At 40.0% G+C, this 16,220-nt stretch overlaps 1 protein-coding gene across 6 annotated transcripts in view; it reads right to left on the bottom strand.

Annotated features, from left to right (window-relative positions):
* The window catches only part of ANKS1B (ankyrin repeat and sterile alpha motif domain containing 1B), a 1,028,517-nt gene that overhangs the window by 871,402 nt on the left and 140,895 nt on the right, over positions 1-16,220 (bottom strand). For all 6 annotated transcript variants that reach the window (XM_023509216.1, XM_023509217.1, XM_012801222.2 and 3 more), the window contains exons 3-4: positions 13,903-14,059; positions 8,005-8,301 (exon numbers count right to left, since the gene is read on the bottom strand). In XM_023509216.1, coding sequence (XP_023364984.1) covers positions 8,005-8,301; positions 13,903-14,059 — 454 coding nt within the window. The remainder of the gene's footprint in view (positions 1-8,004; positions 8,302-13,902; positions 14,060-16,220) is intronic.

Below are 16,220 nucleotides of genomic sequence, written 5' to 3'. Positions count from 1 at the left end.
GGGATTCGAACCCGCCACCTTGGGTGTATGTGGCTGGTGCCTTAGCCGCTTGAGCCACAGGCACTGAGCCAGAACTTCTATAATTTATAAAAGGATCTGAGATGCAAGAAATATAGGTGAGGAAAGATAAAGCTACATCTAAACAAACTATTAAAAATCTAACAAAACTATCTGGATTTTGCATTAATTTGGTTTCCCATTCATTTTGATAAAGGATAATGGGCACTATAAACACCAAACAGAACTCCAATAGTCTCCATGTAGCTGCAGGGACTATGTTCCAAGGACCCCAGTAGACACCTGAAATCAGAGGTAGTATTAAATCTGACTACCATCAGTCAGAGAGGTTTCTGTTCACGTCTTCAAGCACCCCAAATATAAAGCCTTTTCCATCTTTCTTTTTCTTGAGACAGAGACTCACTCTGTTGCCCTGGGTAGAGTGCTATGGTATCATAGCTCACAGCAACCTCAAATTCTTGGGCTCAAGAGATCCTCCTGTGTCAGCCTCCCCAACATCTGGGCAACAGGCACCTGTCACCACACCTAGCCACATTTTCTGTTTTCAGTAGAAATGGGGCCTCGCTCTTGATCAGGCTGGTTTTAAACTCCTAAGCTCAGGTGATCCACCCACATTGGTGTCCCAGAGTGCTAGGAGGCCTTTTCCATCCTAACTAAGCCGTTATCACACCCTGGGGCCTCACTTTTGTAGCTTAAGACTCAACAGCAAAACCAGTACAAAATTCTTTTTCATTCTTCATGAGTAGAAGATTCATTCCTACCGTAGACTTTAGTAACTTCAGCATACATTTTTTTCCTTCCTTCTTAAGTTCAAGAACTTTCACCTTTTCACTTAAAGAAAGCACTTTGCAGCTTCTCTTTGACTTGTCCGAATTATCAGCATCACTGCTCTTTGCTGGGGGTGGGGGGTATTATTAAGTAAAAACAGGTGACTTGAACCCATGCACTACAATGCCATGAGAGTTAATCTTTTTTTATTTACTTTTTTTCTTTGAGACAGCCTCACTCTGTCACTCTAGGTAGAGTGCTGTGGTTCATCATAGCTCACAGCAACCTCCAACTCTTGAGCGCAAGAGATCCTCATGCCTCAGCCTCCCACGTGTTGGGGACTATAGGCGCCCACCACAACAAACAGTTCATCTGTGTAACCGAATGAGCTACTAAGTGACTAATGGGCAGGTAAACGTCTACAGCATGGAGATGTTGGACAAAGGGATGATTCATGTCCCAGGCAGGATGAATCAGGACGGGAAGAGATTTCATCACATTACCAGAATAGCATGCAGCTTAAAACTTATCATTTATTTTATTTCTGGAATTTCCATTTAATATATTTGGACCATGGTTGACAGCAGGTAACTGAAACCACAGAAAGCAAAACCGTAGATAAGGGGCACTGCTGTATTCTGGGTGATGAGAATACATAACCTCCACCATACAGAAACAATGATTTTCCAGAGGGAGCAGATGTGGCTGTATAACCTTGGGAAAAAATCCCTTAATGTCACCGAACATTCTTATTTCCTCTAAACAAAATAAAATCAAACAGCTACTAGAGTTATTAGGGAGGTCAAATGAGATAAACATAAGACAAATAAGATTTTTAAAGAGTTTTATTCAACTGTAAAGTAACAACTATTATCATTACTAGGGTGACTAAAAGAGCAATCAGAAAACCTATTTCAAAATATAATGTCAGTGTTAATATTTCAAAATTACATACATTGATATCCTTTACAGTATTCTAAGATGAAAATGCTATGTTAAATGGAACTAGTGTTTTCATACAATGGACAAGACAACAGGGAATCCTGGAATAAAAATAGAAAAGGTTAGTAGATGAGAAACATAGCTGCAGCCTGTAAAAAATGGATCCAGTTCTTACCAATTCGAGGTGGATATAATTAGCTTCTTTGGTAAGAAAGCATGAGAACTGTCAAAATGAACAAACTGTTCTCATAATTCTAAGGTCCATGGTGGTCCCAGGAATCACAGTGTTATCGATAAAAGCATAGAATTTAAATCTATCAAGCCTATGGGCTTTTCTAAACATAGCTTTATTTCATAATGATTTCCTTCTTTTCATCAGAGATGAGAAAAAATTATTTTACCAAGGTACAAAATAAGTTTTTTTTTTTTAACGACATCATGTACCCTCCATTTTTTCACACTCTAGTCAGCTCTACGCTCCTCATTCAGATTTCAGCACTAGTCTGTACATCTCAGCCCTCTGCCTCAGACCCACAACCCGAAAATGGCCAGACACTGAAAAACTGTCTTCTCATGAAATTGCTAGTCCAAAACCTTCTACAAGCAAGTAGAATGGAGAGGAAGAAATAGAGCAAGGGAAACCCAAATCTTCCTGCCCGGGGGTTTCAGTCTTGCTTTTCCTATGGATTAAATTTCTCCATTTTATTCAAGTTAATCATTTAAAATAAACATACTTTTCAAACTGGACAACTGTGCAGTTGATAACACAAACACATTTCAAGATTTATCCAGGACCCAGATAGGAAGTACGCATCTTGGCTCCTTCTAGGGAAAAACAAAAATCAAACGAACAAAAACCCCTGTGAACACTGCAGAGATGAGAACAGCTGAGTCAGAAGGCCTGAGACGACAGACGCATTAGCATCAGGAACTGACTTGCTGATGAAAGCAGAAGAAATTCTCTCATTGCTTGGAAATGTCTATTCAAGTCAAGCCTCGGTAGCACCAAAGCTGAGAAAAACGAGGTAAGTAGCCGGAAGGAGGGAGAGGAGAGGATCCTCGTGTTTACAGCCCTGGGTTTGAGCTGTCTTTTTATTTGGGGCCTTTTGTGTTTCCATGACTTCTCTAGAAGCTCAGTTGTGCATTTAACGAGATGTCTGTTGCATTTTATCCAGAATTTTCTAGGCGTTGTTAAATGCTTTTTAGGTGTTCTAATCCGCCAAAGTACCAAAATAGTGGTTAGAAAAGTGATGCGAAGCTCGCAGAGCCTGGCTACCCTGTGCCCCTTCTAAATTTAACACTGTCAGCATGAGCTTCCTGGAGCCTGCAGAAGACAATGGCCAGATAAAGGAAGACCCGTTCTTGAGTAAAAGAGAATAAGGATGACAAGATAGAAAGTACGATTGTGGTGATGACAGCAGAGAAAACAGCACCGTGTAGCATAAAACTCTGAGCGTCAAGACCCATAACCAATATAACAAGTAACAAATCAGTGAACAAAGACAACCTAGAGGCAGGTAAACGAAGAAAAGACGAATAGAACAGCATTAAACTCAGGAGCAAAATCCCCAGGCGGTCTGGCTGTACCAATTAGCCACATGGGCATCTCTTGTAATAAATAAAAAGAACTTAAAAGATATCATCCTGGCCTTTGTCAACAAGCATAGGCGTCTGGACAAGTTGGGGGGCAGTGGTTCCTCTGTAGCCTGCAGTGTGTTCAGCTGTGGGTATTTAAACTTTACAGTACCACTGACAGATCGGAAAGTGTCCAGAGAAGAGGGTCCAAAACAGGAAAGAACCTAGAAAAACATCACGTGAAAAACAGCTGAAGGTTTTGAGAAGGTTTAAGGGGGGGGGGGGGGGGGAGTGGCACAAAAAGATACAATGTGTTTTCAAATAATTCAGAAATAACATTCCTCCCATTCGAAAAGAGACTTCTCCTACTTAAGTAAGGATTTTAAGCCTCTATCTTTTCCCATCCTCTTTCCCTTTGCTTCTGTCTCAAAAGAAGCACCCTTTCTCCTTGTTAAACCTGATTTTCAGGGTGGGTGCAGCGGCTCATTCCTATAATCCCAGCATTTGGGGGGCTGAGTGGGTGGATTGCATGAACTCAGGAGTTGGAGACCAGCCTGGGTAAAAGCAAGACCCCGTCCCTACTAAAAATAGAAAAATAAAAATTAGTCGGGTATTGCGGTAGGCACTCGGAATCCCAGCTACTCAGGAGGTTGAGGCAAGAGGATCACTTGAACCCAGGAGTCAGAGGTTGCTGTGAGATATGACACCAGGGCATTCTACCAAGAGTGACCAAGTGAGACTCCATCTCAAAACAAACAAAAAAGATAATTTTCCACTTGTGTTCTTTATCACTTTCTGCTGCTGCTTGAATTTTGCTCATCAGGTATCTTTACCTCTTACATCTTCAACACAATATTTCTCCATAAACATAAACACATTTCCACTATCTAGAAAAAACACTGAAAGAAACTTCCCGTGAACCTGTATCACTTCAAGCTTCTAGCCCATATCTGACTTTTCTTTACTCCACACTTGAAGAAGAGCCATCCTCCCTCTCCCATGCGCAACTTTTATCTAATTTTGTTACTGCTGTATCCTCTGGCACACAGCAGGCACTCAATAAATACATGGTGAATGGATGAATTGATTATATGAAACCGTGCTGTTTGGGCTTTCTATTGTAACTTCTTCTTTACAGACCACCTTTTCCATAAACTACTAAATATTCTTGATCCAGCCTCTCCCCTCTCCCTATATTCTCTTTCTTGCAAACTCTTCTATTGCACGGTTCCTCTCTCTCTTCTCTGAGGCCAGCCCCGCACAGAAACCGCCTCTAACTCTTCACTCTCCACTGCAGCAGCCAATTTCTTTCCTTTATCACATGACTGAAATTTTCCATTTTTATGTGTGTCTAGGTATTTATTTTCTGTCATCCCTGGTAGTCTACCAACTTCCTGAGGGTAGGAGAGAAATTTTCTTGTTCATGAAGCATACAGCCTGGCCTGGGAAGGCTGGGAGGGACGGGGTTCCTTTACAGAGAAGCCAGGTATCGTTTAAAAGGGAAAGAAAGGGAATTGCTGGGGCGATGAGTGAGAGAGGTCAAGAAAGCCCTCCCTGTGAAGGTGATATTTGAGCAGACATCTGAAGAAAGCAGGGGAGGAAATTATGTGGTTAATAAACCAAAGGCCTCCAGGCAGGACATAGTGTGTTCCAATGAGACCAACGAGGTCAGTGGTCTCTTCGTGAACTCTTTGTAGACGGGGTATCAATAAAAGAGGATAGATAGCAAAATGAAAGGTTGCCCCACCTACTCAGGTACCAGCCCTGATGCTTCTGAGCAGCTGTTCACAGTGATCTGAACACACTGTGCCTCTTTCCTCTAACATAGGAGCAACCAACCCCAATGTTCTCAGTAGCAAATCTAAAGGAATGATGCTGGCCAGAATATAAGACACAGTAGGATGGGACTGGAACTTCAGAAAGTACATGTTCCATCTAAAAGCATTCAAACACAATACTTTAAAACATTCTTTAGCTAAATAACGTACGTATGGAAGCTAAATTACACTCCAAATTCATAGTCCCGTTGCACTTTCAAGAACCTCTTCAAAAGTCACTTTCCTCAGTATCTTCCCACATTCTCCCTCTTAAAAATCTTTATCTTCCTCAACTATAACTGCATAGCTCTTTGTTTTAGAGTTTGTTATCGTTCATGTACAAGAGTCATTCTTGTAAATTTTGTTTCCTCCACTAAATTTCCTGCAGAGATCTTTTTTTTTTATTTTTGATTTTCCCAAAGCACCAAATACAGTATTCTGCACGAGAAAAAAAAAAAAAGCTATGCTATATATGCATATAAAACTGTATCTCTAAACTCTTTCCCTTCGGGTCATGGTCAAAATCTAGTGCAAAACATGAAAAGATCTTGACCATGACCACCAAGAGGCTTAGTGACCTCAGTCACAGAGAAAGTCCTTGAGTATAAAGTAGTCTGTACAATCGAGTTTAGAATACATGTACTCCTGAAGTGTTATCAAAGCAATAAAGATTACAGAAATTCAACATTCAGATAAGAGTCTAGTTTACCATTAAACAACCTTTAGGAAAGTAACTGTGTGAGTCACCTATAATAGCAGTCACCTGTAATAGTAAATACATATCTATCCAATGTTTCAATACCCTTTAATGGGAAAACTTTTTTCCCTTACTGTATTTATTTGCAAGGCTGCCAAAGTTGAATGCGTAAGAAAGAAATTGAGAAAAGTTATTAGAAATATCTAAAGAACTAAATAATAGAGGCAAAACTCTGAAGAAGATTCAGGGTGCCAGCCTTAAACCTGAGATTGGAAGGTCTAAGTTTTTTTTTGTTTGTTTAATTTAGTAAAGAAAAGACTGGAGGGGTCAACCTCTGAACAATTCCCAGGAAAAATAACCTCCCAGCTGAGCACTAATTTTACCTGGAGTGTATAGATTAGTTTGCAGAATTGGCCACATGTATTCCCTCCAGGTATTCATACCCCTGTTGCAATTCACACCTGCTTCCAATCCAGAGGTGGAGTTTATATTCTCAGGCCTTGAATTCGAGCCATCTTTGTGACTTGCTTTGGCTAATCCAACATGGCAGAAGTGATGGTGCGTTTGTCCCAAGTCTATACCTCAAGCAGCTTTGCGTATTTCTCTTTTCTCTCAGAACCATACACGCCATGGGAATGAGCCCAGGCTGACCTGCTGAGTCATGACAGACACGTGGCTGTCTCACCCAACACTCCAGACAATGTCTAGCCAGCCTCTGAAGCAGAAACCTAACTGACTGGGAGCTGACCCCACGCGCATGGCAGAGCCCAGCCAAAACTAGAAGAACCACCCAGATGAGCTTAGATGAATTCAACAATCCCAGACATATGAGGGAAATAAGCAGTTACTGGGTTTTGCAATCGTTTTTGGTACAGCAAGAAGCAGAGAAGCTCACAATCTGACAGGAACCAAAAGGGTCTTGGGAAGAGAAAGAACGCTGCTACGGACTCAGGAGCCAAGAAACAACCATAAGAGGAGAAAATGGTAAGTAGATCGGTGAGTACGTGGATGAATGAATGAAAGAATAAAGAAATAAAAGCTAGCCCCAGAGTTGGGGCTAACTTAAGACATAATAAAAGGAGTTTGCCTTTTCTTTTGTGGAGGAAACAAAAACTCTCCAATTCTTCCTCCAAAAGCTACTCTTCCCCGAAGATCAGCTCAAGTCACATCTCTTGAATAATATTTTTTCTGGTTGCCCTGAGGCACAGTGATCATTCCTTCATTAGTGATGTAGAGACAGTAGGTTTTATTGGAAGGAGACCTGGACTTTAATCAGTAAGTCTAAATTCATACTAGGATTCCAGTCTTATCAGCTGTCTGTCCTTAGGCAAATTTCTGAAGCCTTAGAATCTGATTCCTCCTGTTATGTCCTTAACAGGACGTAATAGCTCTCAATCCCAGAGGACAGCCGTGAAAACTGAATTCTAAATGTGTGGCTGCACTGACCACAAAGCACCTACCCAAAAACGTTAGAGTGAAGTTTGTCTCATTCACATGGTCATGAAACTTTGAGTTCCTAATGGACGTCAGGCTGTACACTAGATCCTGGGAGAAAGGGAACATTACCATTGATACCACAAAACTGCCACCTGTTAATAATTTGTCCTGTCTATTCCTCAAATTAGAATGAGGTTAGAGATTATGCCTTATAGCTCTACATATACGCCAACAGCCCATGTTTTAGAAAACCTTAAAGTTAGTCATTATATGTTAGCTTTCTCTTAATACAGGGTGGCCATCAAGGTCACGTGCAATTTAAATAGTTACAACTACTAAATAACAAATTAAACAGTTGTAACTGTTCAAACTGCACGTGACCTTGTTGGCCACCCTGTATATATTTTATTAAAGATCTTCAAATCAGATGTCCTAATACAGACTCTTGCCCTTTTCTCCAAGTTCCAAATTGGAGGTTTTGCCTGGATTTGGCATTTCACGGACTCTATTTTATGGGCGCTACCGTGTTTCTCTCCCTTCTTCGACCTCTCAGTGGCAGAGCGAGGCGATAAAGTTCTGACCTGACGTGAAAAAATAACTAAAAAGTAAAAATAAACAGTAACGGTTGTAGTTGTGAAAATACCCGTGGACCAGTTGATTCAAAGATTTATATAGACAAGTTTGCACATGGGTATCGCACAGCAAAGCTAGAGCCGCATGGCCTTCAAAGCAGAGGGAAAAGAGACTCACCTGACAGCTGACATCCATCCCGGCCTCCAGCAGCACCTGCACCACTGCCCTGTGGCCATTGCGGGCGGCAAGGTGGAGAGGCGTGTGCTTCCGAGTGTTGCAGCTCATTAAGTTGGGGTGGGCGCTGATGATCATCTTGACCACTCGGAGCCGCCCGTAGAGAGCCGCCAGGTCCAAAGGTGTTTCGAGCTTACTATTTCGAATCGTAGGGTCGGTGAGCTCTTCCAGAAGAACAGCGACGACTTCGGCGTGTCCGTACTGAGCCGCGCAGTGGAGGGCAGTTTCGTTTTCGTTGTTCTGTTTAAGACAAAGATTTTTTTTTTTAATTTAAAAAGGCATGTTTTCAGACATTCAATTAGCGACCCACATCTCTAAACAGTAATTTGAGATGCTGTGGAAATAGCAGTTTAAGATGGATCTATTTTAGTAAGTATGACTCATTGGATTTTATATTGAATCAAAAGTATCTATCGTGCATTACATCAAAAACATCATCATTTGTTTTTTTATCACTTGAGAGGGAAAAAAAATCACACTTTTCCTTGCATCAAATGTTCCAACTTCTAAGAATGATAAGTGATTTCAGCCGTTTCTTCACTGGCCCTGCTGGGCCCAGATGGGCAGGTCCTGTACATCTCCTCATCCCTGTGACATTTGTTAATGAGAGACATTAGTGACAATTACTTTTAATAGACTGGCTTTCCGAAAGATAGCTGAGGTGGTAAATTCTTGATAGTGAAAGACTTATAGATAGGTTTCTCAGATTAAGTTTCATTTTATTTCCCATGCAAGTAAAAATTATTGCTTCTTTTGCAAAGAGAACGGAGACATTCTGGCCTCAAGATAAAATACTATCTTTTTGAAATGTAATTATGGATTAAGAGACAGACCTACTATCATAGGAGTACATGTGCAGATTTTAAGTGTTTCAGTTGAAAATCAGAGATTTTCCTAGAAAAACTTGTTAAGATATAGAAAATCGAACCCTGTTGCAAGGCAGATGGGCCATTCAGAACATCTGGGCAGACAGTATAGGTAGGTGGGGTTTGAGGATGTCAGGAGGTGAAAGGGTCAGTCAAGAGAAATGTGAACAAGAAAATTTAGCAACTGCAATAATCCTAAATGAGGGTTCTGGAGAGAAAGAGAAAGAGCTGGTGCCATCATCATAGCTAACATTATGTACCCGACACAGTTATAGTTCCTATCTTTACTCTTGTGATTCTCATTATGAAAGAGATACCGTTAGTATCATTAATCCCCATTCTACAGATGAGGAAACTGAGGCACTGACTAGTTTAATAACTGCCCTTTGATTATACAGCCAGTTAGTGGTGGAGCCAGGATCTGAACCTGAGCAGCCTAGACCCAAAGTCGGTGCTCTTAACCATCACCCACCTCACCTTTCACAAGAGCAACTATTACTACTTCCATTTCCTAAGTTCCTGAAACTTTTTGTAGTTACCATTTCTGGTAATCGTCATCTTTTTTTTTTTTTTATTTCAAAATACTAGGGGGTACAAGTATTTGCAGTTACATGGATCGTTTTTGTAATGCTTGAGTCAGGGCTGTAAGGGTGCCCGTGACAGAAACAGTGTTCAGTGCACCATCCGCCTCTCCACTCTCCTACCTGCTTGATTTCCACTGAGTTTTACCTCTGTGAACGGGTGTGCTCATCGGTTGGTTCTAATCTACTAGTGAGTCCTTGTGGTGTTTGTTTTTCCATTCTGTAGATACTTTGCTTAGGATAATGGTCTCCAGTTCCATCTAATTGTTGCCAAATATACACACACACACATTCACATTTAACTCTTAAAACAATCCAATGAGATTGATATTATAATTTCCACTTCATAGACAAGGAAACTAAAATACAAATTCTGTCCCTAGTCAGAGTCAGGATCTTTTGCAACCCATACACCTGTCCAAATCCGAACCCAGGCTGTTTCCACTGTACCATGCTGCCTTCTATGTGTGGCTATACTGTCAATGAAGAGGAGCTGGATATTCGTGATCCCAAAGCAGAATGTCTAGAGATTCTGCTCAGAAAAATACCTACTGGGTCAGAACGGGAAGTCGATGGTTAGACAGCTGTTCTGACCCAAACTCAAGGACAAGGTGAGCTGAAACACAGACAAATCGTAATGGTCCAGAAAGTAACTTGAACTTACTCTGGACAACAGAAGAATGCGGGTAAGTCGAGGGTTTAGAGGGAAGACTCAGAAACTTGAAAAAGAAGAGTGACAAGGGGGAAAATATCACTAGGAGAGGATTCTCATGATTTTTATTTTTCAAATATGTATTAAGAAGGGCATTTGAAGGTCAAAGCCAAAGGGGGAACCCACTCTTTGAAGACAGTCAAGAGAATTTAAGATCTGGCAGATGGGAACCCAGCTGTGAGTATTGTTTCTCCCCTCACCTGTGCACTCCCATCATTTCTCATACTTGGCTCGAGTATGTTACTATTGCTTCTTCAAAAAGACTGACTCCATAGAGCTTTAGACTCCTTAACTTTCTTATCTGGCTAAGTTTCAGAAGCCTGATGAAAAGCCAGTCTTATTACTTTATGCCATGAAAACACAGTATAGAAGTGTCTCCTAACCAGCCCAAATTCCCCTTCGGGTGAAAAAGATTCAATCTCATTTTTCAAAACGCAACACTTCTTTGAGAAAAGAGAAAGCCCACTTATGAAATCATGATTCTTTAAAGGCCTCTCCACTTTTCCAGAACCTTTCACCTAGGAAATTATGAGGACAAACCTGAAAATGTTTCTAATAACACCAATTAGCACTGCTGAGATCTCAAGAGAAATTATTTCAAGACTGGCTCCAGACAAAATAGTCAGAGATTTTATCCCTGATCAACACATACTGGGACTATCACCTCAGTGGAGACCACAACAGTGGAACCTTTACAAAGCCACGGTCATCTACTTGTGCCCACACTCACGAGTGCTCTAAAAAAAACATGAAACATCTCATTTGAAATGAACAGGCTGTGATGAAGTCCTGATTAATATTTGCTATTCATGGCTACACAGAACATTCTTAAAAGATTCTGAATTCCTTGTTTTTACCTAATGGGTGTTTTCTTAAAAAAAAAAAAAAAATTAGGTCACTTCCAAGAGAATGGACAAAAGAAAACAGGCTGACAGAAGCTATGAACCAAAAGATCTTGATTCAAGGTAAAACAGCTAACGAGAGCGGGGTTTGAGTTCTGATGAATGGTGAAGGTAATGTACATTCGAGATAAGGCGCCTCTGGGTTTTGCGCGGATATTAAAACAAAGAAAAAAAGAGGAAGAGTGCACAAAGTGGGGGGATAAATATACAGAGAAACAGAAATTTAAAACATACATAACATCAGAATAAAGGAAATAATGAATCAGTTGATAAAAGATAGGAAGGACGTGGCGATTATAAACCCCGTAATCAGGGTATACTTTGTTTTCCAAAATTATTGTCACCCTCAATTAAATGCTAATTCTAGGGCAGCATAGAATGGCCAACAGGTTCCAGGGTAGAGTGCTAACATGCTGCTTGTTCACAATAGCAAATTACTTGATCTCTCCAAGATTATCTGTTAAGATGAGAACATGACCTTCCCTATACATCTTACAGAGTAGTTTATAAACCCAAAGAGAAAGACGTATGAAAAGGCTTTGTAAACTTGAAATATTAAAATATAAAGTAGAATTAGTTTGGAAGAAACCTGCATTAGAAACCCAAGATACTTACAGAAATCAGAATGAAGCTTTGACTGTGACGTCCAAGTTCAACATCACACGTACAAGTTCAACCTCACGCACGCTGTGATACGCACAGATTATGGTCAAGTTACTCAATCTCTCTAGGGTGTATCCCCACAGATAAAGTAGGAGAAAGAATTCATATCCACCTCATCGGGCTGCTATAGGACTTAGTAAGATAGCACAGATGAAGTACTATGTGCAATGCCTGCTACACAGGAAAGTATCTATTAAGCGGGAGGACGCAGGATAGCAATGTCCATGTGCCACCGTGGCGTAGCATCAGAAAGGCCTGATCCAAGTCTGTGTCCATGTCAGTCACTCAGTAACAGGTGACCTTAGACAAGTTTTTTGTTTGTTTGTTTGCTTTAGTGAGCTGGCTCTCTCATCTATGAAATAGGAGGGAAGGAGGGAGGGAGGGAAGGAGGAGGGCAGGTAGGCAAAAATTAAGTTTCTTATACAAATAAAATTCCCACATCAAAACTTTTAAAAGAAATGGCTTAGAAGGGACAAACCATGTCAGCACTAAAGAGATAGGTAACAAAGAAAAAAAAACCCAGGATACTGAAAGTATGGTATTGAAAGTCATAAGATACTTTTAACTTGTTGCCATTAAAAACCACAACACAAAGAAATAGATGGACTTGGACTTCCAGTTTCCTTAAAAAGACATTTTATAATTTAATCAATGTGTTCGATACTACCCCCAACAAGTATTTCTTTAAAACGCACCACTACACTTACAAGTCATTTAAAAATTTCAGCTTTCAAACATAAATACTACGTGTTTTTTTCTTATTTTCACGTCATTTAAAATATCTTATTCATAAAAACTAACATCCTCTTGTTTAACCTTGCATTATTTTTCCATTCTGTCATTTCAGGCTCGCTGTGCAGCTTTCAGACAATTTTAAGAATAACCACCAGATGGCCCACCCCATAAAAGATCTAACTTCTGGTTTTCAGAGGAAGAGTGGTCCCATAAATTTCCTTTTACTATGATACGATGATAAAGATAACCGTATCTGTCGCTTTTTACAAGAATAGATTTATTCTCTGTTTTAGAAATTCTGCATTTCTGTAACCTATAAACCTAGGAATATTTATTGTGCTAAATTTTTAAAAGATACTTTTTCCAACATGTTTTTTTCTGATTAGACCTTTCACCAATTTCATTTTCATGGTGGGGGAAAAAAACGTATTTTTCTTTTTCTGCCAGTGAAAGGGTTCTTACTTTTTGTTTTGCAATCTGCATTTCAGACGAAAGGCTGCAGAGACTGTATCCATTTGAACAATGTGCTAATTGCACGTTATGAGACGTGTTTGCCCTGGAGTCACCGACTTGCATTGATATTGGACAACCGCCAGCCTGCAGCTTAATGTCATGGTTGTAATTCAACTGCTGGACTGCACGCTGGTTTGCAAATACAGTTTTACAAAATGGGAACGGTAGGGGGCATGCAGAGCTCAAGATCTTTGTTATCCTGCTGTATTAGGGGACCATATTTTACCTTCTAGAATCGGTGCTCTTATCTGTTTAGAATATTGAGAATGGCATTCCTTCCTAAATAGGTCTGTTATGTGTAATACAGATATTGTGTGCTCACAAATACTTTATCTGTCGGCATCGCTGCTATGTTTACTCAACTTACTTTGGAGGGAGGTGTGTGTATAGCTGTATAGAAAATGGTTAATTGTCACTAGCAACTGGATACGCTGTATTTTGCATTTTGATTCACAATAGGGTACTTAGCTATGAAATGGTAAAGCACTCGGCAAACAATAACTATCATCACTTTAGCATTTAAAATTATATTAAGAAACACTCCAATTCTCATTACAAATGCAAATCGTGTTCTGTCTTTAAATATTCAACAGCTAGAAAATGGATGACTACATAAGACAGGCAGAAATATTACAACGACTTCCACCATGTGGGATTTGCCCCCGAAGAAAATATCCTTACAAATGCCCGACTTCGTGCTCGTGCCCATCCAAATGCCAAAGCATTTTTCAAATTTCTTCTGGAGGAAAATTCAGCAGTGGAAAGGTCTTTGGCAAGGTAAAGATAAGAGTAATCAAATCTGCAACATGGCTTTGCCGTTGCACGACTCTAGGAAAAGGACAGCGTGAGCAAACATTTGACAAGTGCACCTGTTCGTTGACTCTGGAATGTGAAGGTCCATGGTGAATGAGAATCTTCACGATTTCCACATCTCCTTTCCAGGCGGCCAGATGAATAGGAAAATAACCTTTGTTGTCTGCTACGTTTGTGGACGCCTCATATTGAAGTAGCTTGAGAACTATGTCCCTGAGAAGGAAAGAAAAAGAAAAAGAATACAACAGAAAAGAAAATAGGCTTAACGACACGTTTTATTCCATAGACAATTATGTAAGAAGACGGGATGCGGGTCAGCAAGGGAGAGTGAGCATTCAAGATACCAAAACAGAAAACTGGGTTTAAGAGTTCGCCCGCTCAGTATTTGGCTATCTTACTTACCTGGAAACCTACTTCCTCTAACCCCTCTAGACAGAGTATTAACTCACCAATGAAACCACTTCATACAATTCATTTGGACGAAATTTACCCTATCGCATTAACAGAATGACTTCAGTAAAATAAATAAAAGGAATTCATCTCTCATTCTTAAAATAAAAAAGAGGTCTTTCCAAATAGCTCACATCTGAGAGTTAGCTTAAAAGAAAAGTTACAAGCAAACTGCCTATTTAAAAAAGAAAGAAAGGGGGAAGAGGCTATCATAATAGCCAAGACACATGTAGGGGGTTTATACATCGCTCCTGTAGAGAACTGGGATAAGAGATTAAAGCTGAATATAAAAGAGAAAGAGAATATGGAAGGGACCCTGACAAGCCAGCTGTTGTACAAGCTCAGAATTTTTTTAAAAAGTTGAATCATTTTCTGTCGATGACACACAACATACTTTGACTGAGTCTTGTTCACTTTTTCATATTCTTTTATCCTTCCTCTAAGTCTAAGAAATGATTTCAAGGAGGAAATTCATTGAAGAGACAAGTTCTACTATTGATGTAATTTTAACACGTACTCCACGTATCCGCCCCACGGGATTTTGTACTCAGTCCCCACCATATTTTCAGAGTCAAGATCCTCAACCTCAGAAGGAATTAATTGTTAATTATGAGTATACATTATATTCAACTTTGTGTAGAACAATCAAACACAGTAATTCTAAATAAAAGCTTTATTTGCATTTGGATGCATTGAAAAAGAAAATTCTATTAACTCACTCACTGAAACGTTCGACAGACACGTAAATGTAGACATACATTTATAATTACAATATGTAATAAAGTTGTTTCTTATATACAGCAAATCAACAGTGAAGAGAGTGAGTGTAAGAGAAAGATCTAAACTAAAATAGTTCATAAAATCAGACTCTAAACCCAAGTAACAAATGAGTCAAGTTAGAATAAGTTTGAACAGAAGCAAGGACAGGACTCATATAGCTCACAAGAAGACAGACAGGATACCACATAAAATCAGAGTAAATCCCAGAACTCACAACACTGGACTCAGTTGCTAAATGTATAAATTTATGAGAAAGAACCGAGACTATGTTGTGCAAATATTTGGAAAGTTCCCAGGAGTCCTAAATGTTCTAATGACAAGATTTCTGAGAAATTCAGAAATAAATCTTATATTAAAACTTCTGTTTAAATACAGGTGTTACTTAACAGGATCTGAGGCTGTGCCTAAGAAGCCATTACAGTCATTCACGGTGGTCCCAAAAGATGATCCGTGTATTTACTGCACCTTGTCTGTGTTTGGATATGTTTAGACACAAATACACCTACATGCCATGTGTTACCACTGCCTGCTGTGTTCAGCACAGGGCCGTGCTCTGCGGGTCTGTAGCCCAGGAGGAAGAGTCTGGGCTGGATAGCTAAGGTGTACGGTGGGCTCTGTCATCCAGGCCTGGCTGAGTGTACTCCTTGATGTTCACAATGACAAAACTGCCTGACAACACATTTCTCAGACTGTGGCCCCGTCATTAAGTGACACATGACTGTACACAGCCTCATTTTCTTTTTCTTTAACTTACAAGATGCTGTAATAATAATGCCTCCTACTCAAGACTGGCAAGAGCATTAAAGGAGACCACAGAAAAGAAGGAGCTCAATAAATAGTAAAGCGCCATCCCAGTGTTAGTACTCGCCCTGAGTAAAAATAGCCCTGTCAAGGTGCAAATGCCTACAGGAAATCACTTTTGGAAAAGAGAATCTGAAAGTCAGAGGAACATGGAAGGTTTTCCAGTTCACATGCTTCTCCCCATCTCTCTGTCGTGCCAAAGTTGTCACGTTTCCAACCACATCAGTTTCATTTTAAAATAAAAAAGAAGAATTGTCATGTAGGGTCTTCCATTATGATATAAATAAATGACTTCGATTCTGGTAATGAAGAGTTGATACCTGTGAATAACAAGACCAGCTAA

Source organism: Otolemur garnettii, unplaced genomic scaffold (assembly GCF_000181295.1).
Source record: "Otolemur garnettii isolate 467f Iridium unplaced genomic scaffold, OtoGar3 scaffold00007, whole genome shotgun sequence".
Lineage (NCBI taxonomy): Eukaryota > Metazoa > Chordata > Mammalia > Primates > Galagidae > Otolemur > Otolemur garnettii.
The sequence above is the reverse complement of the archived record's forward strand: the minus strand, read 5'-3'. Positions and strand labels throughout refer to the sequence as shown.